The sequence below is a fragment of the Triticum dicoccoides genome, chromosome 6B, assembly GCF_002162155.2.
Source record: "Triticum dicoccoides isolate Atlit2015 ecotype Zavitan chromosome 6B, WEW_v2.0, whole genome shotgun sequence".
Lineage (NCBI taxonomy): Eukaryota > Viridiplantae > Streptophyta > Magnoliopsida > Poales > Poaceae > Triticum > Triticum dicoccoides.
In genome coordinates this window covers 137038276-137061990 of record NC_041391.1, presented here as the reverse complement: position 1 = coordinate 137061990, position 23715 = coordinate 137038276, and the positions used below count along the sequence as shown (strand labels likewise).

At 41.7% G+C, this 23715-nt stretch overlaps 2 protein-coding genes across 5 annotated transcripts; both read right to left on the bottom strand.

The window, feature by feature from the left end:
- Positions 1 to 6980: 6980 nt before the first annotated feature.
- LOC119323201 (acyltransferase-like protein At1g54570, chloroplastic) lies at positions 6981 to 13842 on the bottom strand. 3 transcript variants are annotated; one of them, XM_037596796.1, is made up of 13 exons: positions 13159 to 13842; positions 13006 to 13057; positions 11036 to 11091; positions 10499 to 10657; positions 10300 to 10404; positions 9530 to 9636; positions 9092 to 9213; positions 8893 to 8998; positions 8613 to 8746; positions 8151 to 8520; positions 7932 to 8069; positions 7547 to 7635; positions 6981 to 7422 (listed from the first exon to the last, which is right to left on the bottom strand). In XM_037596796.1, exons 1-13 carry the CDS (start codon positions 13514 to 13516, stop codon positions 7122 to 7124), a joined length of 2097 nt encoding a protein of 698 aa, XP_037452693.1. In that variant the 5' UTR covers positions 13517 to 13842; the 3' UTR covers positions 6981 to 7121. The 3 variants fall into 3 exon arrangements, with proteins under 3 accessions (XP_037452693.1, XP_037452695.1, XP_037452696.1); XM_037596798.1 differs by having other exon boundaries at positions 7956 to 8069; positions 13159 to 13837; XM_037596799.1 differs by lacking the exons at positions 13006 to 13057; positions 13159 to 13842 and adding an exon at positions 11393 to 11457.
- A 1495-nt stretch (positions 13843 to 15337) lies between these two features.
- On the bottom strand, positions 15338 to 22124 carry LOC119324416 (acyltransferase-like protein At1g54570, chloroplastic). 2 transcript variants are annotated; one of them, XM_037598206.1, is made up of 13 exons: positions 21638 to 22124; positions 21440 to 21491; positions 21122 to 21177; positions 19083 to 19241; positions 18879 to 18983; positions 18144 to 18250; positions 17733 to 17854; positions 17534 to 17639; positions 17255 to 17388; positions 16792 to 17161; positions 16593 to 16706; positions 16135 to 16220; positions 15338 to 15975 (listed from the first exon to the last, which is right to left on the bottom strand). In XM_037598206.1, the coding sequence occupies exons 1-13, from the start codon at positions 21987 to 21989 to the stop codon at positions 15675 to 15677; spliced, it is 2064 nt and encodes a 687-aa protein (XP_037454103.1). In that variant the 5' UTR covers positions 21990 to 22124; the 3' UTR covers positions 15338 to 15674. The 2 variants fall into 2 exon arrangements, with proteins under 2 accessions (XP_037454103.1, XP_037454104.1); XM_037598207.1 differs by having other exon boundaries at positions 18879 to 18965.
- Between the last annotated feature and the right edge of the window lie 1591 nt (positions 22125 to 23715).

Below are 23715 nucleotides of genomic sequence, written 5' to 3'. Positions count from 1 at the left end.
ATGTCCTGCATCATCAGTGATACTAGCAATGTCCTCAGGTGAGGAATTAGTGATAGCAGAGATAGATGAAGAATTTGTAGCATTAGAAGCATTTGAACATTCAGGTGAAGAATTAGCAGTTTCACGTTCAATGCACTTCAAACAAGGAGGAACAAATTCTTTCTGAGTAGCGCTGATTTGTTGAGCAAGTAATGAATCGTGCTCCTTCTGAAGATCTTCATAATCCACTCTTAGCTTCTCAAGATCTTGCTTTCTTTGAAGAAATTCATAAGAAAGCTTCTCGTGATCAGATAAGAGAGTGTTATGATGACCTTGAAGGTTGTCAAACTTGGACTGAAGCGTCTGAAGACTTTCAGCCAAAGCTTTCGACTGATCCATTTCCTCACCCAACATATCATCGCTCTTATTTAGCATGTATTGAACTTTTTCCAAAGCTCTTTGTTGTTTAGTGGCAAGGGAAGCAAGTTTGACATAGCTGGGGCCAAATTCATCACCTAATTCATCATCACTAGATTCAGAAAGGTAGCATTTAGTTACCTTGGCACCCTTTTCCATAAGGCACGGTGAGGAGGATGATGATTCAGTGTGAAAGTCATCTCCTTGAGAGAATCCTTGAAATCCTCAAACCAAGGATCATGACGAGTACGATGACCTTCGTAGACCTCAAAGAGCCGGTCCCAGATTAGCTTCGCGTGATTGAGATGCATAACGTTCCTGAACTGATTTTGGGACAAACAGGAGCAGATGACATCCTTTGCTATGAGGTTGAGTACAGTGTACTTGCGAATGTCATCAGCCTCCGCCATCTTGCATAGATCGGCAAGACCAATCTCAGTGATGGTCCACAGTTTGCTGTTCATTGCCATGAGTCGCTTCTTCATCATGGCCTTCCACTGAGGATACTGATGACCGTCAAAGATGGGGCAGGATACATTCCTCATTCCTGCAGTCGACATAACTAAAACTCTAGGCGGTTAAACCAAAATCACACAGAACAAGGGAGTACCTTGCTCTGATACCAATTGAAAGTGCGTTATATCGACTAGAGGGGGGGGGGGTGAATAGGCGATTTTTATGGATTCTTCACTGAGGAATTTGCGGATGAGGAAATTCCTAAATGAAGAACTACTTGCAGCAGAATTAGTACTCAAAAGTAAACATAGCAGAACACAAGCATAGTCATCATGATGAAATGAAGACAAGCATAGAGTACAGAAAGCGTAAGCACATGATAACACGGGATGAAGACGGACAGACTGAAGAAATTGAACTGGGGAATTGAGAAAGTCTTCAGTCAAAGTCTTCAAATAGATATGAATAAGCACACAACAACTGAAATGAGGAAATGAAAGAGTTGAAGAAATAGAACCAGTAAACTTGGTGAAGACAATGATTTGGTAGACCAGTTCCAACTGTTGCCTCAGTTGTACGTCTAGTTGGAGCGGCTAGGTATTTAAACCTGAGGACACACAGTCCCGGACACACAATCCTCACCGTATTCTCCTTGAGCTAAGTTCACACAGACCTCGCCCAATCACTCGTGGTAAGTCTTCAGGTGACTTCCAAACCTTCACAGACTAGGTCACTTGGCGATCCACAATTCCTCTTGGATGCTCTAGGCCATGACGCCTAACCGTCTGGAAGAAGCACTGCCAACAAGCGTCGGATCCACGCAGGATCAATCTCTTCAGTGATGCTCAATCACTTTGGGTTGTAGGTGTGTTGGGTTTGGGTTTTCCTCACTTGATGATTTTCGCTCAAAGTCCTCGGAGGATGGGATGCTCTCAAATGACAAGTGTCAGTTTCTCTCGGAGCAGCCAACCAGCTAGTGGTTGTAGGGGGCGGCTATTTATAGCCTAGGGAGCAGCCCGACATGATAAGACATAAATGCCCTTCAATGATATGACCGTTAGGTGGGTAGATATTTTGGGACAGCTGGCGCATAGCACAGCAATGGTCAGAATTTTGACTCTCAAATTCCTCAGGGCTATCATGTTCCTCACTGTGTAGGCAATCCGCACTGGCGAATTCCTAACTCCCCAGTCAAAACAAATTCCTCAGCAACCAGAAGAACTTCGTCTCTGTTCCTGAAGAAATTGGCTGAACTGTATGATATTTCCAATGGCTTCACTCGAAGGGATTGGTAGGTGTAGGATTTTGAGTTGAGCATCACATGGAAATTTTTCCTTAGTGTTTCCTCGACCCCCTTTAACAGTACGGTGTTTCCTATGACTCAAGAAAGAGAAAATGAAACTATAAAAACAAGAGTCTTCATGCTTCATGTTCCTCGAATGATTGCCAAGCCTTCAAGGTCACACCAATTTCTTCACTTTCAAAGTCTTCAGAAATCCAAAGTCTTCAGTTGAAGAACTTCATTTTTAGGGGTCGACTTTCTCTGTAAATATCAAACTCCTCATAGACTTATAGACCTGTGTACACTCACAAATGCATCAGTCTCTTAACCTATAAGTCTTCAATACACCAAAATCACTAAGGGGCACTAGATGCACTTACAATTGATGAGGTATTCGACCATTGGATGGATAGTTTCGCAAAGCTGCTTCATACTCCACCAATGATGACTCTGCTACTCATGATTCTGCCGCTAATGCCTCAAAGCAAAGTCCTCAGGCAACAGCTCCAAGGGTGATGACTGATCGTGAGCTTCTCCTCAGTCTTCATCAAAAGGTGGATCACAATCACAAATGGGTAAAACGTCAGTTTGGTTCAATTCTTCATACCATGACTGCCACATATAATTCAGTAAAGAAGAACCATTACTACCTCAATGAAGTTTTCGATCGCACCTGGGCTATTCTGTCTCATCTCTATGGTGATGAGGATCTCAAGCAGATGGGCTTCAAGCAGGACTTCGGTTGGTCTAAACCCCCACCGAAGAAATTCAAGAAAGTTGCAGTTCCTCCTCTGATGCCCATTTCATATTCTTCATCCCGTGATACTGATGAAAATGAAGATCTAGACGACACTGCGGCAGACCCTTCTCCAAAAAACGACCCCAACAACGCTGACGCTCCTCCATCGACTTCGTGAAGAAATTCTTCAAGGGCGTTAGTCCTCACTTTTCGTCACTTTTGGTCATTTGATGAAAAAGGGGGAGAAATATGAGTTAGTCTTCAAGCGGGTCTATATATATGGGCGTTTTTTTGTTAAGTTGTAACTCTTGCTCTTTTGAAGCTTTTGTTGATTGAGTTGTAAACTTAAGTCCGATGGTGACATGATACTTCTGCTCTGTTTTTCTGCATGCTATTTCCTCATTAATGATATGCACGCATGCTAAATCACATCAGTCACAATATTTCATCATGCATTTCAAATTCTTCATTCTATATGTTAAATGCGTGTATGAATTACAAGATATAGGGGAAGATCTCCATGATTCTACTCTTCAAATGTGCATTGCTTCAAAAGCAAATTCCTCACTATGCACATCTTCAGGGGGAGTTCTTCTATATCTTGCAATCAAATTCCTCAATATTGAGTACTTTCAATTCATATGTTTATTCCCGTTGAAAACTTAACCTATATTGTCATCAATCACCAAAAGGGGGAGATTGTAAGTGCATCTAGCGCCCCTTAGTAATTTTGCTGTATTGAAGACTTATAGGTTAAGGGACTAATATGTTTGTGAGTGTACACATGCTCTATAAGTCAATGAGGAGTTTGATATTTACAGTGAAAGTCGACCCCTAAAAATGAATGTCTTCGGCTGAAGACTTTGGTTCTCCTGAAGAGTTTGAAAGTGAAGAAATTGGTGTGACCTTGAAGACTTCGATATTCATGCGAGGAATCTGAAGCGTGAAGACTTTTGTTTTCGTAGTTTCTTTTTCTCTTTCTTGAGTCATAGGAAACACCGTACTGTTAAAGGGGGTCAAGGTAATACTAAGGAAACTAATTTCCAAGTGATGCTCATCTCAAAATCCTACACCTACCCGATCCTTCGAGTGAAGCCATTGACATATCAGTTCAGTCCATTTCTTTAGTAACAGAGACGAAGATCTTCTGGTCTCTAAGGAATTTGTTCTGACTGAGGAGTTAGGAATTTGGTAGTGTGAATTGCATACACAGTGAGGAACATGATAGCCCTGAGGAATTCGAACCTAAAATCCGACCGTTGTTGTGCCGCGCGCCAGCTGTCGCAAAATATCCTACCACCTAATGGTCATATAAGACAAGGGCATTTATGTCTTATCATGTCGGGCTGCTCCCTAGGCTATAAATAGCTGCCCCCTACAACCACTAGCTAGTTGGCTGCTCCGAGAGAAACTGACACTTGTCATTTGAGAGCATCCCATCCTCCGAGGACTTTGAGCGAAAAATCATCAAGTGAGGAAAACCCAAATCCCAAACCCAAACCTACAAACCCCAAAGTGATTGAGCATCACTGAAGAGATTGTTCCTATGTGGAACCGATGCTTATTACCTTTGAGGACTGTGTATCCTCCAGACGGTTAGGCGTCATGGTCTGAGCATTCAAGAGGAATTGTGGATTGCCGAGTGACCAAGTCTGTGAAGGTTTGGAAGTCACCTGTGAAGACTTACCACTACTGTTGGGCGAGGTCTGTGTGATCTTAGCTCAAGGAGAATACGGTGAGGACTGTGTGTCCGGGACTGTGTGTCCTTGAGTTTAAATACTCAGCCGCTCCAACCAGACGTACAACTGTCACAACAGTTGGAACTGGTCTACCAAATCATTATCTTCACCAAGCCAACTGGTTCTATTTCCTCAACCCTTTCATTTCCTCAGTTATGTGTCGATGAACCTGATCATTACTGTTTGAAGACTTTGACTGAAGACTGTCTCTAATTCCTCAATCCTAATTCTTCAATCTGTTTTGTCTTCATCCCGCTTATCCTGTGTTTACGCTTTCTGTACTCTGTGTTTGTCTTTCATTTCATCATGATGACTATGTTGTTGCTCTGTTATGCTTATACCTGAGTACTTATTCCGCTGCAAGTAGTTCTTCACTTAGGAATTTCCTCACCCTGAAATTCCTCAGTGAAGAATTCATAAAAACCGCCTATTCACCCCCCCTCTAGTCGACATAACACACTTTCATAATTGATTGCTCCTATTCTGATGCATAGCCTGCTTTTGTACCTACTGTTGCATCTTTACCTGCTTATCCTAAACTGCTTAGTATATGTTGGTTAGTGATCCATCAATGACCCCCACCTTGTCCTTGTTGCCCCTGCTTCATCATCAATGACTCGATCAACATGATTGATGACCAGAGCCGGACACCTCACATCACTTCAACCCCCCTTAGTTGTAGGACTCTGCATAGTTACTATCGAGCGCCAAGGGTGATACCTCGTAACGCACTCCTGATGATAACTCTGTAGTGTAGCTATTCGGTCGTGGTCATCGAGGGTGATTCCTCCTTGACCACTCCCGATATGGCTCTGTCGTGCAACACCTCTAAGTGTGAACATCGAGGGTGGTCCCTCATATGTTCACCTTGATGGTTACATCGAGTGGGAATCCCCTGAGGGTGATTCCTTGGGTTTTCCTCCTTAATGTTTTGGACACATGGTTACCTTGACTTTACTTGAGACCATTGTTGAAGTCGGGTCGCCCTAAGGGGTACCCGCAAGTTGATGTGAAAGTCGGGCGGGCCCGTAGAGCACCCACGAGTTTTCTAGGAGGCACGGTCGGGCATTCTGGGCCCTTGCCATAAGTCCACGAGACGGGGCGACGGGGTCACATTATCGCGAGTCTCTGCTCGTTTTCGCGAGCCCCCAAGGCACTAACAGGTTGGGTATTTGTTTTGAGTTGACCTCTGGACTTTACGCACTAACCACCACACGAGAATAGTTATGGGCCTCGATGTCGCAGTATCAGCCGAAGCTTTGTCAGATGTCCAGTTCAGCATTGTGGTCGGGCCGGATCGTGCCATCCAGGCAGAGGTGGTGCTAGTATCCCCTTGCGCACAACGACCCGGAGTGCTACGGGCGATGGGCCCAGAACCTGAAGTGCTTAGGATGTAGACCGGCGGGGACCTCTCTGCTGAGCCTAGGTAGGGCTGCGACGTGTTGATCTTCCGAGGCCGGGCATTGACCCAGAAAAGTGTGTCCAGCCAGAGTAATCAAGCGTGTTGGAAAACATGGTGCACCCCTGCAGGAAGATTATCTATTAATAGCCGTGTCCATGGTAACGGACGTTCAGACTTATATCCTGATCTTATATAACTAGAAATGGATACTTGAGATATGTGATGGATATGTGGCTCCGGGATTGCTTTCTCGCAGGGAGTCGAGGAAGAATCTCTGGGCATTAATGTTACAACATGTTTGTTATAATGCTATTCTTTACTCTTCTACATGCTGCAAGATGCTTGGAGCTGCTAGAAGACGCTAGTCTTCGATAGGCTAGGCCTTCCCTTTTATTCTGGCATTCTGCAGTTCAGTCCGCAGACAACCTTCCATTTGATACCAATGCATACTTAGTATAGATCTGATGCTTGTGAGTAATTTGGATGAGTACTCACGGTTGCTTTGCTACCCCTTTTCCCCCTTCTTTCTTCTTTCCGGTTGATGCAACCAGATGATGGATCACTGGAGCCAGATGCCACCGCCGACGGATACTACTACGTGAAGACCGCCGACGACCAGGAGTAGTTAGGAGATCCCACGCAGGAGGCCTTGCCTCTTCGATCGTGTTGCTTTTGTGCTAGCCTTCTTAAGGCATCCTAGTTTAATTTATGTCTGTACTCAGATATTGTTGCTTCCGCTGATGCTTGTGTATTGAGCTTATGTATTCGAGCTCTCGAGGCCCCTGGCTTGTAATATAAATCTTGTATTATTTTATTTGTGCCTAGAGTTGTGTTGTGATATCTTTCCGTGAGTCCCTGATCTTGATCGTACACATTTTCGTGTATGGTTAGTGTACGATTGAATCGGGGATGTCACACACACGCGCGCGCCCCCAACAATGGTGGTATGCGTGTGTGGTCTGCATGCTTGTAACTACACTTCAATAAATCAATATTGAAGGTCTATAAGTGATCTCATAGTTAATTCTCAAATTGCCTCAACTTACAATCCTACATGAAAGTCATGATCAAACTGGGCCTAAAGGAAATAAGGCTAGAGTCAATCTTTCACGGCTCAAAAGTCGGCACTTGAATAGAAGGACCCTGAGTTGCCTGGTAAAAGGCGCGTCGCGTAATACTCCGATAAGGATCTTCGTTTCTCTTCATCTTGAGGTAAGACACTACATTCTCCACTTCCGATTCGATTTGGGAATATACTTCGTTTGCCTTCTTCCTATCCGTCAGCACACTGTCCATTCCTTTCATCTCGATTGGCTTGCCGAAGAGGAAGTATAGCCGACCTGGTACCTTTGGGAGAACAGCGGGTAGATGCAAGACTTGATTCCCATCATCTCCTTTCACTGTGTCCCTGCAACCAAGCACACACACAGTAGGTGACCAAGGTTTTTGTTCCTTGGATAACGTAGGTGACACTGAGTGTTTTGGGTGCTTCTTTATTGAAGGAAAAGTGACAAGGATAATAGAAATCCGACCTTATTAGTCCTTTAAAATCTTCATTGAATGACTTTATCGCGTCTTTGAGATAGGGTATGTTCTTTTGATCATTGTAGTCCAGAACTATCTGCAGAAGGTACAAAAAATGCATAAGTTTTTCTAACGTTTTATAAAAATGAACAATAGAATGCATAAGTAGGCTATGTAAATAGGAAGGTACACAACATAACCACTTCTGCTGCCTTAAAAATATAGAATATACTCTCTATGTCCCAAAATAAGTGACTCAACTTTATACTAACTTTGGTGTGACTCAACTTTATACTAACTTTGTAAGTTGAGTCACTTATTTTGGAACAGAGGGAGTAACTTTTTACTATATATATATATAATATGTAGATCATGTTGCTTCAGATGACTCACTGTACAGAGGCACATAAAGCTAACCTCCACAAAGTCATCTTCTCCCACACAACCAAATGGTACGACGGTAACTCCAAACCGTGCTGCCATTCTTACAAATTCTGGTTGATCTGGCCAAAACAATTTGTATGCCTCACCCTGCCACGTACAACAAAATAAGCATAGCAGACCATAGAGAACACAATTTTTCGTACAACAAAATTTAAATTTCAAGCACACCTTCCTATGTAGAGCTTCCCGCACACCGCCTGGATAAAGAAGAACAAATTCATTTCTCTCAAACATCTTGTACGTATTGATTGGACTGACTGGAACCGCGCCGAACGCAGAGAACCAATCAAACAGAGACAACTCCTGACGCAGTATCTCATAATTTCCGACAAAAAATACTTGATGGGCTGCTGCTCTGAGAATTGTTTTTTTCTCTCTCAGGAACGCTTCAACTAGTGCAGGCACCTCCATGGCTAAGAGTTGGTGATAGCCCACAAACAAGACAGGACCTTTGTCAGGAACACCGGCAAGGCCACGAACAATATTTCCATTTTTCAATGTAGAGAGCATAACTGGGCTCAATACCTGATTAAACAGTCTGCAAAATTTTGAGCTTCCAACTTATGACTCCAATCATCCTTATATAATAGTATGCGAAAGTTGAATTGGTGTTAGATAGTCAATACATACTTGAAATCTTCACCAAATGTTTTCTTGAATTCACTTAATGTAGGTGAGAGGAAATCGTTCACGAAGTCCCGTTGTCTACCACGACGGTACATGTTTACTCCTTTAATGACAGTTAGCAAATTGAAGCCATCCTCCTGTCGAAGTGCCACAAAAAATTCAGAATTCTTCTATTACACAATCCCACGGGTTGAATAAGTGTACACTGCTCAATCGAGTAAGTCAAAACGTGGAAATGCTTCTAAATAATGTACGAGAAGAATGTGATCATGATAGTCTGTACCATGAGTAGTCTATCACCCCGGTTCCTAAAGTATCGAAGTTTAGAATTTTTCAGTGTCTTAAACAGGCGGTCTGCTTCTCCACTTGGCGGCAGATTCGCAATGCCACTAAATCCAAATATATTTATAGTGGGAGATCAAATTTGTAAGATTATACCTCACCTGAGCTATCAAATGTGTGAAACTGTTAAATAGAGATACCTTGCAAGAAGTAGTACTTCTGCTTGTACCGCATGAAGTTGAGAGTTGGCATAGTTTGCACCTGACTTGAGAAGCTTAAGTTTCCACACGAGAGTGCCCATTTGTATTATATCTCCTAGTTCCTGATAAACACCAAGCATCAAGTATGACAAGACAAATATTATGATCTACTTGTATGTGTGTGTGTGTGTGTGTGTGTGTGTGTGTGTGTGTGTGTGTTTTAAGCAATGATCTACTATTTGTCTTGTAAAAACATAAGAAAGTAGTATAATTGATGACTATCCCGATGTTCTTGGGTGAAAAATAATGTTGTTAAAAGCTACTGCACAATATTTTTCTTAGAGTTAATAAAATATATTGATTTTCCATTAATTTCAGAGCGTATTTGTGCACTATTGCTAAAAAAATCTAAAAACAAGTGATAAACTGAAAACTTACTGAAACTAAAGGTAGCATTGAAGCGAGACTGTTTGAAAACTCTTGTAGAGTTTCTTGAGGGGAAAGACCATTCTGAACACTAACCATAGCCCCATTAAGAGGGTTACCTATTTCGCCATGCACAAAAACATTTTGAGGAGCACTGGTTTCCCAAAGACATTGAAGTAGATATAATTAAAAGAAATTATTATATTCAACACCGAAGAAGAATATAGTGAGAATTGAGGTTGCCTGTACACCAATGAATAAATTTTTCTACCTAAAGATATAGAAACATATTTTTTGGAACCATTAAATTCACATACCTGACTCGTATCCCTTGCATTTATTGTATACCATATGTTTAGTTCACGAATTGACTACTCATGTGAGTGCTCTAAATTTGCTATACATGATAGTTGGGTAAAGATGCAGAACAAACATAACTAGCTTTGAGCCCGTTTACATTTACTAGGTTCATGGAGAAAAGAAGCCTCTATTAAATCTTTTCACTATTTTTGTATTTTTTTTATTTTTGAAAAGGTTGTCATTTTTTTATAATGAGTTATACTTAAAATTAGGTTGCCTGGGAGAAAATTAATAACCAAAACATGCAATAAATATTATCTTGAAATAAACCACCTTCAAGGGAAAATATGTAAAAATCGTTATGGTCTACTGAATTTTGAAGATATACATGTAGCCAAAGTTCAAGATTATCACCGCACTTAAACTATGGTGACCTGTGTTTACTTACAGAGGCATAATTGACAAGTTTACGAGAAATATACCAATTAAATATCTGAGAAGGTGGGGCTGGACAACTGGGAGGTTGCTTGGCATCGTTTCCAAAAGAGGCAATACTGCCTGCAACGAAGTTTTTGCTGATGATGTTGCTGAAAAATCAAATTTAATTGTAAGAGCCAAATCTATATTTGGATCACAGGATAGCAGTAGATATTAACGTATAGGTAAATTTGTTTCACCTACCTGGATTTACTAGTGTAAGAACCAAATCGATTTCTGGATTGCGAGCTGCAACTGAAATTGCGAGACATCCACCAAAAGAATCTCCAACAATATATATTGGTCTGCTTGGTGACAAAGCACTCTCATATTTGACATATTCTTCCACAATTTGTAACAACCCTGTATAAGTTATGATTAAGCAGATGTCAAGCTTGCAAACTTGGTTTGGGGTGAAAGCTCTCAAAAAATATTAAATTTTAGGAGTTTGAAGTAACAACTATATGATTATATACAGTGAATCATCATAACCATTAATACAGTGATAATAAACAAACAGAAACGCATGCATATATGTTTTTTTTTCAATAGGATAGTCCAGTTGAATCAAACAATCACCACAACCATGTGCTTTATGCATACGACACACAATTGTCTCCTGTTTAAGATTTGTCCATTTTAGGTCATTCTGTAGCAAGTAATGATGGTCAGTGCTTGTGAGGGCATAGACATGCCAAGCTAGTGAAAATAATAATATCTGAACTATTCATTTATCCTTACCTTCAAATGGTGTACGGTCATTTACTGGTATATGGAAGCAGCAAACCTCAAATAGTCTGCATAAAAAGAAGATAAAAAATTAAATTAGAACCTGGACATGGGTTTACTTCATACAAGCAAGATACGACGCATGATTATCATGACAAAATTGAATTATGCATTGCAACTTTATGCTAAATTTCTAACATAAAGCAATAATATTTTCCAAATTCAGATTTACTGTTCATTTGCACCTTAATTTGAGTCACTCTTTTGTATGGGTGAGTCAAGCTAAGTAAACAACAATATGGTATTTCTCAAAAAAGAACATGATAAAACACGTATAATTGGTTGTCCGTACAAGAAATCTATACTCACTTGCCCAAAGCTTTGTGGTGGAAAGTGAGCACCATTCCAACACCATATGTTCTTGCACGTAGTGTTGCTAACATTTTTGGCAACTGGTTACAAGGGATAGATCACATGTTTAGAATTCTTCTCGGGGTGGGAGTGCTTGCCATTATTTGGTTGCTTTGATTATGTAGAAATGACAAGGTTTTTAACTATAAAAACACTTCTCTTATGCAGGTTATCCACAGGTGTACCGGTGCGCTCCGTTTATAGTCGTCTCTACAACGTGTGAAAAATCAAGACCTATTTATGAAGGTGTGTACATATTTGGAGAACACGACGAGGGATACTTTTACCCAACATGGATGACAGCATGATCCTAAGATTGACCCTCCTCCAGTTTAGGCGTTATGCAGTCTCTCTACATGATTTCTTGTATTTCGTTTGTTTCTTACTTTTTTTTCTCGAATACCCTGTTTCTTACTTTTTGAGCTTGGACTTGGTTGTGTGCATCTTAGTTATGCAGAGGCCGGGTGTCTATCCCTAATAATAAAGGTGATATTGCTTTTGACGGTACGTCACCGAAACCGTCCTAAAGTTGCAAAATATTACCCATCAATGCCATCTATAAATGATAAAATAATATTTCACACAGGGAATCCCTGCTTGGGCCGGCCCAGTAGGAACCACTATACTGCACTCCAAGCGCTGGGAGATGACAAGCGCGCCTATTTGTGCCTGCCCATATCCGGCGGCCTGTTTTTTAAACTTTATTTTTTATTTTTCTATTTCCGTTTTTGTCTTTGTATTTTTCTACTTTAAATAATTTTGGACTTCAAAAGGTTCTAAAAAATTAAAAAATGTAAATTTTGAAATAAAATGCTTAATAATTCATAAAAGTTTTGGATTCAAAAAATGTTCATAATTTTTTTTAAATGCTCGTGATTTTGAAAACATATGTTCGGGACATCAAAAAATGTTCATGATGTTTCTAAAAAGTTTGTGTTTAAAAAAATGTTAATGAAATTGAACAAAATTTCGCCAATTCAAAAAATGTGCATGAATTGAAAAACATCCTAAAATCCAAAAATTGCTCGTGACTAACAAAATAGTTTAATGATTCATAAAATTTTCACGGACTCAAAAATGATCATGCATTTCCAAAAATGTTCGTTAAATCAAAAAAATGTTTCTGAATTTTAAAAATTGTTCCACCAATTTTCAAAAGAAATGCTCGTCAATTCTAGAAATGTTCCTTTTCAATAAAAATGTTTTAAAAAATGTGCACATTTTTATAAAAATGTTTGCAAATAGTATAAAATGTTCATGAATTTAGAAAATTTCATGGTTTTGGAAAATGTTCGAAAATCTGTAAAAATGTTCACGATTGCAGATATATTCATGTGTTTAAAAAAGTGTTCATAATTTTCAAAAATTGTTCACGATTTCACGAAAATGAGAGTGGTAGTGTATCTTGGTCATGCAGCAAAATATGGTCATGACCATTGAACATTATGATTTTTTTCTCTCTCATTGCAATGCACGGACCGTTTTGATAGTAATATTTCTAAATCTTTTAAGTAATAAAGCGGCTTTTGCAAAAGAAATAATGGTCGTTCATTAAAGAAATCAATACTCACTTGCCCAAAGATTGGTGGTGCAAAATGAGCTCCATTCCAACACCATCGGTTCCTGCAGTTCAGACAATTCCACCGGTAGCATCAGGCTTCCAGGTAGAGGAAAGGGGAAAGGGGAAAGGCACACGATCGATTTTGCTTACCAGAACGACTAACCTGGCAAGAAAAGCAGCAGCGGCGCCCTGTCCACCTCCGGCCGGCCGCACTCCACTGGGCAGAACCACCGCGGCGGCCCGCCGTCGTCCTTGGGCATGGCCCTCACCGCCTCCCAGTAGTCCTTCATGGTGACGCTCCCGAACCCGTCGTCATAAAGAACCTCCAGCCGCGACTCCTCCGCGGCCTGCTTCTTCCTCCTCCTGTTGCTGCTGCTACCGCCCGGCAAATTCACGGTCGTCGCATCGACCGAGCTCGCACGGTGGAGGCACAGCCGGGCATGATGCCGTCTGAGATGGCCACCCGCGGCGCACGGGTTTACGCCGAACGGGCGCAGCATGGTGTGAGGAACCATGGACATGGCGAGCAGTCGATATTAACCACACCGGAATCAGAGACGGCGGCCGCCGCGAACTCGGGCAGAGGGATGGTCACGGATGATTCCGCTTCCACACATGGCCTGGTGGTGCGTCCCGCTCCGACGCAGTGAGCGGCTCCGGCGAGAGCAGCCCTCCGATGCTCCCACGCGGTGGCGGCCGCTGACTACCAGTGGACAGCGACGAGCTACTGTGGTGGAGAAATTGTTTCCTACCCTCCATGGAAGGAAGCGGCGGGAAGAGATAAAGAGTTGGAGAAGCAACATGAATGGCTCACGTGTGTCCTTCTCCCCACCATTAAATCCCCCTGATTTATTAATTTGTTTTTGTGGTAAAGAGAGAAGACAGGGGGCTGCTATATATATGCCCGCCACCGTAGAGGTTGGGCTGGCCCATTAGCCGCTGGTAAAAAGCATGCACGCGCGCGAAGTGGTATACTGGTATACTGATCCCTCGCAGGCCAAATTTCTTCTTCTTTTCTCTTTCCCTTTTCTGTTACTTTTTTACTAAACTTTACTTATTAATAATGTTTAGCTATTTTTCAAAAAATATTCAGGTATTTAAAAAGGTATTATGAAATTTCATAAAATGCATTCACACATTTTAAAAAAATCATGGATATAATCAGGTTTAATTTTAAAAGTGTTCATGTAACACAAAAAGTGGTATAATTTTTTAAAACATAATTAGATAATTAAAATAATGTTAATATATTTTATAAAATATTCACATAATTTTAAATATGTTCGTGCGTTAAAAATGCCCATGTAATTTCAAAAAGTGTTCATGTATTAAAAAAACGTTTATGTAATTTAAAAATGATCATTCCTTTTAATAAAAATGTTATGCAATTTAAAGTTTTCATGCATTTTATAAAAAGTTCATGTAATTAAAACAATTTTGTGTTTTTTAATGTTCGGGTAATTTTTTAAAAAGCATTCAGGTCGTTTTGAGAAAAATATTAATATTTTTTTAGAAATACTTGTGTGTTATAAAAAAATTATATATTTCCTTTGAAAAAATGGAAAAGTAAAAATTTGTGTGAACACCAGACATGTAATCAGGCCACTCGAGCATCATGTGGAGCAGCACATCCAGAGCCTCATTCGTTCGCTTCATGTCACAAAGGCACTTGATTAGGTTGCTGAAGGGGATGATGCTCAATGTGATGTATGTCCTGAGGAGGCACCCAGAGCAGGCAAACCCTAGGTTTGGGCGGTGTGAACAGCAAGAGGAGTCAATTAGTATGACATAGGTGTACATAATCAGTGGCGGACCCAGAAAAAAGTCAGGCCCTAGGCCGACCCAGGCATCCTTCAGAGCACTGTAGCTACAGTGGTGTATTGTAGCTACAGTCAACGAAGTAACTCGCCGTCACGCCCCAGGCAGCCGCCCGGGTTGCCTGGGGCCTAAATCCGCCTCTGTACATAATGTCTACCATCACCAAGCTACATCCTCAGGCCATGCGTTATAAGAGAGCGATGGAAAGGTGATGTCCTATCAGTGTGCATGACTAGTTGAAGCACAATTACCAGCCCCACAACTATGTTGTCACATACTCCCTCCATTCCAAAATAGATGTCCCAACTTTGTACTAACTTTGACTAAAGTTAGTACAAAGTTGAGTCATCTATTTTGGAACGGAGGGAGTACGTAGCTATGCTCACACTCAAGCCGTAGTTTGAAAATATTCTATTCTATCAGTTGCTAGGAGTATGCTAAATAAGTGAATTAACTAAGTATGAACTAGAATGTCAAATAAATACTAAGACTAAATGACAGAGTAACTAGAGAGGAACTGCAAATGATGGGAATGCGTTCTCAGACAGTCTAGAGTTTTCACTACTATTTAAGATACTTAATTGTGTAGGTACACAACCTTTAGTAAAGACACATCTATGGGATACGAACTATGTGAGCACGGAGTCAATAATTAGATATGTGAGTACTGCCACACCTTCATATCACACACATCACCATGATCTCTCCAAAAGGCATGATTCTGGTTCTCGTAACTTCATTAGATTGGTCCCAACTTGGTTTCTTTCATCGTGCTAAGTCCATGGAAGTTGGCTCAACTGACAATTAAACATGAAAGTCATGGCCCAGTTAGCCTAAGCAAACAAGCCCTAACCCAATCTTTCACGGTTCGAAAGTAGGCACTTGAGCAGAAGGACCCCAAGTTGCCTGGTACAACGCACGTCGTGCAATACTCCGGTAAGGATCTTCGTTTCTCTTCCTCTTTAGGTAAGATATTGCATTCTCCACTTCTGTTTCGATTTGAAAATATACTTGGTTTGCCTTCTTCCTATCTGTCAACACATTGTCCATTCCTTTCATCTCGATTGGCTTCCCAAATAGGAAATATAGCCGCCCTGGTAATTTTGGCAGAACAACAGGCAGATGCAAGACTTGATTCCCATCCTCTCCTTTCACAGTGTCCCTGAAACCAAAATTCACAAAGAAGGTGACCAAGGTTTTTATTCCTCATATAATGGAGGTGAAGTGGCACCAAGGCTTGAGATTGGTAACTAACTTTCTAAGGAGATACTTGATTGTTTGTTTATCGAAGGAAAAATGGACAGTGTAATAGAAACCTAACCTTAATCTTGTTAAATCTCTGTTGAATGACTTTATCTCGTCTCTGATATAGGGTATGTTCTTTTGATCATTGTAGTCCACAACTATCTGTAAAAGGTACAAACAATACATAAGTAGACTCTATTGGGTGGAGATAAGAAAAGAGCCATTTTAATGCCTTAAAAATATGGAATGTAACTTTACTACAATCATAGTTTCAAATAGCGAAGATAGCATCCGCTATTGCTCAAATTAAATGTCATTACTTTTTGTTAATGATCTAAAAATATATACAATAATCTAGTATTTTTACAAATCCACTACACGGACATAGCGTCCGCAATATCGTCCGCTATCCGCATTCCGCTACGCGGACCCCAGTCAGCTACCAGCCCGCTATCTGCTATTTAAAACCATGACTACAATATGTAAATCTTGTTGCTTCAGATGACTCAAAGTACAAAAGCACATAAAGCTAACCTCCAAAAAGTCATCTTCTCCCACACAACCAAATGGTATGACGGTAACTCCAAACCGTGCTGCCATTCTTACAAATTCGGTTTGATCTGGCCAAAACAATTTGTATGCTTCGCCCTGCCAGGCACAACAAAATAAGCACAGCAGAATGTAGAACGAACAAGCAATTTTATTAGAACAAATTGTCCTTGTTCAAGCACACCTTCCTATGTAGAGCTTCTCTCACACCGCCTGGATAGAGGAGAACAAATTCATTTCTCTCAAACAATTTGTACGTATTGATCGGACTGACTGGAACCGCGCCGTACATAGAAACAAAATCAAACAGAGACAACTCCTGGCGTAGTGTCTCATAATTTCCAGCAAAAAATACTTGATGGGCCCCTGTTCGGATAACTGTTCTTTTCTCCCTTAAGAACCCTTCGATTAGTGCAGCCCACTCCATGGCCAAGAGTTGGTGATATCCCACAAACAAGACAGGACCTTTGTCAGGAACACCGGCAAGGCCATGGACAATTTTCCCATTTTTCATTGTAGAGAGCATGGCTGGGCTCAATAACTGATGAAACAGTCTGCAAAAGTTTGAGCTTCGTACGGATGAGTCTACTCATCTCTATATGATAGCATGTGAAAAGTTGAATCGATCTTATATGCATAATACATACTTGAAATCTTCACCAAATGTTCTGTTGAATTCACTTAATGTGGGTGACAGGAAATCGTTCACACAGTCCCATTGTCTACCACGGCGGTACATTTTTACTCCTTTTATGACAGTTAGAAGGTTGAAGCCATCCTCCTGTCGAAGTGCCATGAGATTCAGAAATATTCTATTAGACAATATCAAAGTTAAACTTAGTGTACACTACTTAACCAAGTAAGTGAAAACATGGAAATGTTGGGAACTAATTGAAGAGAAAAATATTGAGCATGATAGTTTGTACCATGAGTAGTCTGTCGCCCCGGTTCCTAAAGTACCGAACTTTGCAATTTTTCAGTGACTTAAATAGTCGGTCTGCTTCTCCACTAGGTGGCAGATTCCCACTCCCACTAAATCCAAATACATTTATGGCGTGAGATTAAACTTTTAAAGATTATGCCTCACCTGAGCTACAAATTTGTGGAATTGTTAAACAGAGATACCTTGCAAGAAGTAGAACTTCTCCTTGTACCATGTGAAGTTGTGAGTTGGCATAGTCTGCACCTGACTTGAGAAGATTAAGTCTCCACATGAGGGCACCCATTGGTATTATATCTTCTAGTTCCTGAGAAATAATAAGCATCAATTCTGACAGGACAATATTACTATCTACGGGTGTTTTTTTTACAACAATAATCTACTTCTGCTTAGTAATTTTTTCTTGTGAGAACATTAGAAAGTATAATACTGGATGACCATCTAGGTGTTCTTAAGTGATAAATAATGTTGTTAAAAGCTAGAAAATGTCTCTCCGAATAAATAAAATTAGAATTTATACAAATTTCAATTCTTATTTGTGCATGTCTAATGGAAAGATTAAAATATTGTAAAAGAAATGACAACTGATAACTTACGGAAACTAAAGGTAGCATTGAAGTGAGTTTGTTTGAAAATTCTTGTAGAGTCTCTTGTGGAGAAAGACTATTCTCAAGGCTAACCATAGCCATATTAAGAGGATTACCTATTTTGCAACATGAAAAAGCAGTTTGAGGAGCACAGATACATAATTAAGAGAAATTCTTAGATTCACCTTAGAAAAACAATATAATAAGAATTGAAGTGTCTCATATGCCGATGAATAACCTTTTCTGCCTAAAGATATAGAAACTGGTTTGTTCCAGTACCATTATGATTCATATACGTAGCTCATATTCTTGATATTTATTTTATATCATATGTTTAGTTTAAGAATTAGCTGGTTGTGCAAGTGCTCTAACGCTGCAATATACAATAGTTGGGAAAAGATCAGCAGAACAAGCATAACTAGCGTTGAGCCCGTTTATATTTATTGGGTTCTCACAGAAAGAAACCTGCAATCGGTCTTTGCAATAGTTTATTCCTGACAAAGTTTGACAGTAAGTTATAATAAAAAAAATCTTCCTTATCCTAAATAAAAACAATAATCAAAACATGAATTATATATTATCTTGAAATGAACCACTTTCAATGAAAAATATATGTCAACATCTTTATGATATACCGGATTATTTTGAAGATATATCTGTAGTCAAAGTAAAATTGTCACCGCACTCCAAGTATGGAGATTTAATTTACCTATAAGCATAATTCACAAGTTAAGAGAAATATACCCATTGAATATTTGAGAAGGTGAGGATGTATAAATGGAAGGTTGGTCGCCACTACTTCCAAAAGAGGCAATACTGCCTGCAACGAAGCTTTTGCAGATGATGTTGCTGAAAAATCAGATTATATACTATAATACTCTAAAACCAGGAGTGTAAGAACCAAATAAATATCTGGATCAGCTAAATGTCATTTCACCTATCACCTACCTGGATTTACTAGTGTAAGAACCAAGTCGATTTCTGGATTGTGAGCTGCCACTGAAATTGCAAGACATCCACCAAAAGAATCCCCAATTATATATATTGGTCTGCTTGGGGACAAAGCATTCTCATGTTTGACATATTCTTCCACAATTTGTAATAAACCTGTACACATTATAATTAAGCAGGCGTCAAGCTTGCAAATGTGATGTAAGCTAAAAAAGACATTATATTTAGCAGTATTTTAACAGTTGTGATCATACAATGAATCCTCATAGTCACTAATCTTTATAAGATACTCCTATAATGGTAATAAACATAAGAAATGCATAAGAGCATCTACTCTACAGCCATGGTAGGCAAATCTGGCTCCTCAAATGCCCGCGGATGCGCCACGGACCAAGCGACTGATTACACTTCAATTTTTTCTTTCTATAACTGCACATCTCAATTAGCAAATCTCAAATCCGTGCAAAACACATGCAACATACGTAAACATTGCAACACAAATCATCTGGTTACTACATCAGGACGTGTCATCGGACTACCAAAAATTAGCATGTTCTATCTATATATTAGCTATGGATAAGATCATCCACGGCATCCCTTGCCTTTCCCGACACCTTTATCGTCTTTCTCGCGTAAGTAGCGCTCAAAAACGCAAAATGGATCGAGCCGAATCTGCTCGTTGTCGTCGTTGTCCGATCAGTCGTTGTCCTCCTTCTCCCCTTTGGGCGGCAGTCAGACCATGCCACAGACCGCTCGATTTTGCTCTCGGGCAAGGGCGCACGTGTTCCTCCGTTGTCGCTTCTTGAGGATACGAACACGGATGGCTTCCTCGTGTACGACAGCGCGCACCGCCGGCTACCCTTATCCCCCCTCCTTCCCATGGCGGGAACACCGGTCCTATAGCACTCATACTCCGGCGGACCGGACATGGGGAGGCTACCGGACATGATGATCCAGCCCCAACGGATCCGAGCGGCCGTTGCGCCGATGGAATGGATGTCGGGCAGCCCCTCCCCCCCCCTCGGTCGGGTGCAGTCCTCCCAGGAGTGGAGGAGGGTAATGTGAACGATCATAGCATCCTCCAACCCGCATGGGATGACACCCAGTCAATGAATTCGATTTGGTCGGAGTCAGATCCGCTGCCCACCATGCCAGAGTTGGAGATCATCAGACGGGAGCTTGGGACGGAGTGGACTGGAGGTAGTCCTAGCCATCTCAGGCCCGGCCCTGTTGGCCCACCCAGGCCCGGCCCTAAAATCCAGGGCCTAGGCCCGATGGGCTTGCCCATGGGCCGGGCTTGGGCCTGACTTTTGAGCCCACCAGTAAGGCCTGGACGGGCTTGGGCTTGGCATATTGGCATTTTAGGGAAGAGGCCCGGCCCACGGCCCTAAGCCCTAAGGGCTTTTTAGGGCTTTTTACCAGATGGGTCGGGCTTGGGCTTGAAAAGTAGGCCCAATGATAGGGCCTGGGAGGGCCTGGGCCTCAGTTTTCTGCCGTGGGCTTTTTCAGGCCCGGCCCAAGCCCGGCCCGGCCCGGCCCATGGCCAGATATAACTAGAGGGGAGTGGAGTGGCTAGGATTTGGCCTGGTGAGCTGATGTGGACCAATATATGTGAGGTCAGTTGGACGAACGTAGGCCGGATCCACCGTGGTGGATTCGTCCGGGCAACCCCATATTCGCCCTAGATTGGAGTTGAATATAAGTGGTGTCAAGTAGTCCGGACGTTTGAGGCCGGTTTGAGGCGCTTGTCTGAGTGTCTTATCTTTGACCGGTCAGTGACCGGGTTGTTTGACAGAACATTTAAGAGGGTTTGAGGCCCCGGCTGTAGATGCTCTAATTTTATTTTATGTTTCATAGGATAAGTGAGAGAAGAATCAAACAATCACCACTCCACGTGCTCTACACATGGGGCACAACTGTCTCCTGATTTGTCCATCTGAGGTCTTTCTATAACAAGTAAAGACGGCAAGTACTTGGAGGGCAAGATGCCAAGCAAATGTAGTACTAATAATATATGAAATATTCTCCATCGGTACCTTGAAATGGTGTACGGTCATTTACTGGTATATGGAAGCAGCAAACCTCGAATACTCTGCATAAAAAGAAGACGAAAAATTAAATTAGAACTTAAACACGGGTTTGCTTTTTATTTTTTTATATAATAGAATATCTCACCGATGTGACACTCCGGTCTACACACCAATTATCATGGGTTTACTTCATACAAGCAAAAATTGAGAGTGTAATATATGACACATGACTATCATGATGGACAACTTTTTTAAGCATAAAGAGACAATATTTTCCAAATTGTTGACTGTCCTTTTTTGATATAGAAACAAAACAATACTCACTTGCCCAAAGATTTGTGGTGCAAAATGAGCTCCATTCCAACACCTTCGATTCCTGCAGCTCAGATCCAAAAAACAAAATAAATAAATAGCATTAGGCTTCCAGCAGAGGAAAGACACACGATCGATTTTGGTTACAAGAACGAACAATATTACAAGAACGAACAATATCGTTGAGCAGTATCTCCGAGACCAACCAACCTGGCAAGAAGAGCAGCAGCGGCGCCCTGTCCACCTCCGGCCGGCCGCACTCCACTGGGCAGAACCACCGCGGCGGCCCGCCGTCGTCCTTGGGCATGGCCCTCACCGCCTCCCAATAGTCCTTCATGGTGACGCTCCCGAACCCGTCATCGTAAAGAACCTCCAACCGCGACTCCTCCGCCGGCCTCTTCCTCCTACTCTTCTTGCTACCGCCCGGCTCATTCCCGTCCGGTGCACTGACGGGGCTCGCACGGAGGAGGCACGGCCGTGCGTGCCGCCTCAGATAGCCGCCGCCGGCGGCGCACGGGTTTACGCCGAACGGGCGCAGAATGGTGTGCGGGGCAATGGACATCGAGGAGAAGAAAGGGAGGGAGCAGAGCAGTGAGCTGGGAGCGAGAAGACAGAGTCGACCCGGTTGAAGTGCATGAATTTCTAGATGGTTTGCTGCTCACATTCAACGAACCCTCAGTCCACTTCCACATAGTGTACTCTGCAGCCAGCAGCCTTATTGGCAGTGGAGCTAACGGAGGAGCAAGCAGCCCACGTGCCAGACAAGAACTAGTACCGACATGTGGTATTACAGTACCAAGCTTGTGGAACTTTCCACGTGCTGTCACGGTCTCGGTCTCCCTACAGCATGTTTGGTTGCGTTGCTGAATTGGCTCTGAACTCTTCTTGATGCCAACGTGCGCTCGATCGCCGCCGTCCGTGCCGGGAATAGGAGGGCTCAGGTTTCTCCATCCACGGGAGCCGCTAGCTAGCCCAAGAGTCCTGTAGTGTGACGCACCAAAACTCATCGACACTGCCTTATTTGGATGGATGCGTGGCCGGCTATGAGCTCTCGACATGTGTTTATATCACAACATGTTTGTGGCGTCTTCATGTGTTTGTGACACTGCCTCTAGACCCACTGTCAGAGGCATAAGGGCTCATGCTGAATTTTGTGACCGTTGATGAAGATTTACATAGCATAAAGATGTTTAAACATCGCAATTACAAGCACTTCCATAAATGTCTGTGCCGTTGAAAGTCAGAATGGATATGCAGCTGCATTCTCGGAGAAACATGTCATTTGAGACTTCACATCCATGTGGCGGATATTCATGAACCAGAGGAGCCCATGATAGAAGCTTATCAAGCTCCCGGTTTACAATGGGGCTGAAGGGCGTGTTCTCACATGTACATTGTCATACTTACGGTTTAGACCGCATTGCTACATCAAGTTCACATTTGAGATAGATATTTCTGTTGTCGACAAAACAACAAAAAAGTAGGGCTATTGCTCGTAATATGGTCGCAACAAAGAGGTAGGGGGGTATGACTGCCCTATGGCAAAAGTTGTTGTACAGCAATAAGATTGGAACTTTGATGTCTTTTGAACATGTCGTGGTAGGAAAAGCGTCGAGGGGACTTGTCATCTACCAGTCCATATGAGGCTTTCCAAGGTTCACTTCAAACTTCTTTTCTTCGACATCGGTTCAAGTCGTACAGGAATTTCGGAATCAGAGACCAGAACTTGGTCCACTAGTCTATGAAGGAACAAGAAGCATGAGTAGGTGGTGCATGGTCCATAGTGGATGTGGACTAGACCGCTAGCCCTTGGCCTAAATGGGTTTCTTTATTCATGGATCTTTTCCTTTGTCATTGTTTTTTATTTCCTCCACCAATAGATGACTTATTGGCCATTACTATTGGCTTGGACTTCCGTTGACTTAACTTGCCTTTTACCCATGTGCTGGACATGTAGGACCAGGTACACATTAGTTCACTTTCTAAAGAAAATCTCGACTACCATTATTTAATGATAGACATGCTCTTCTTTGTTGAGTACCAAGGGAGGATCCATATACAAGTTAAGTTTTTTTAAAAAAAATTATAAATTCTATTCATATTTAAAGGGAAAAAAAGTAAATCCTTCAAATTTATACAAGAAGTGCAGCATTTATGATTTGCCCTCGCTAAAAGTTAGGTCTACTTTTGCGAAGGGACTAAAGTTCATAGGTCAATAGTCACCAAATGGGGAGGGGCACAATTCCATGTACTTTAGCAATTTGAGTGAGAGCGGCTAAGCATGGCAT

Excerpts from the sequence above, each read along its gene's own strand:
- LOC119323201 (XM_037596796.1), bottom strand. The coding sequence starts at position 13,516 with ATGTCCATGGTTCCTCACACCATGCTGCGCCCGTTCGGCGTAAACCCG. Across the intron at positions 10,658-11,035 it reads TGACCGTACACCATTTGAAG|GGTTGTTACAAATTGTGGAA; the intron begins GTAAGGATAAAT and ends TAACTTATACAG. Across the intron at positions 10,405-10,498 it reads TCTTACACTAGTAAATCCAG|CAACATCATCAGCAAAAACT; the intron begins GTAGGTGAAACA and ends TTGATTTTTCAG.
- LOC119324416 (XM_037598206.1), bottom strand. The coding sequence starts at position 21,989 with ATGTCCATTGCCCCGCACACCATTCTGCGCCCGTTCGGCGTAAACCCG. Across the intron at positions 18,251-18,878 it reads CCTTCTCAAATATTCAATGG|GTAATCCTCTTAATATGGCT; the intron begins GTATATTTCTCT and ends GTTGCAAAATAG. Across the intron at positions 17,855-18,143 it reads CAATGCTACCTTTAGTTTCC|GAACTAGAAGATATAATACC; the intron begins GTAAGTTATCAG and ends ATTATTTCTCAG.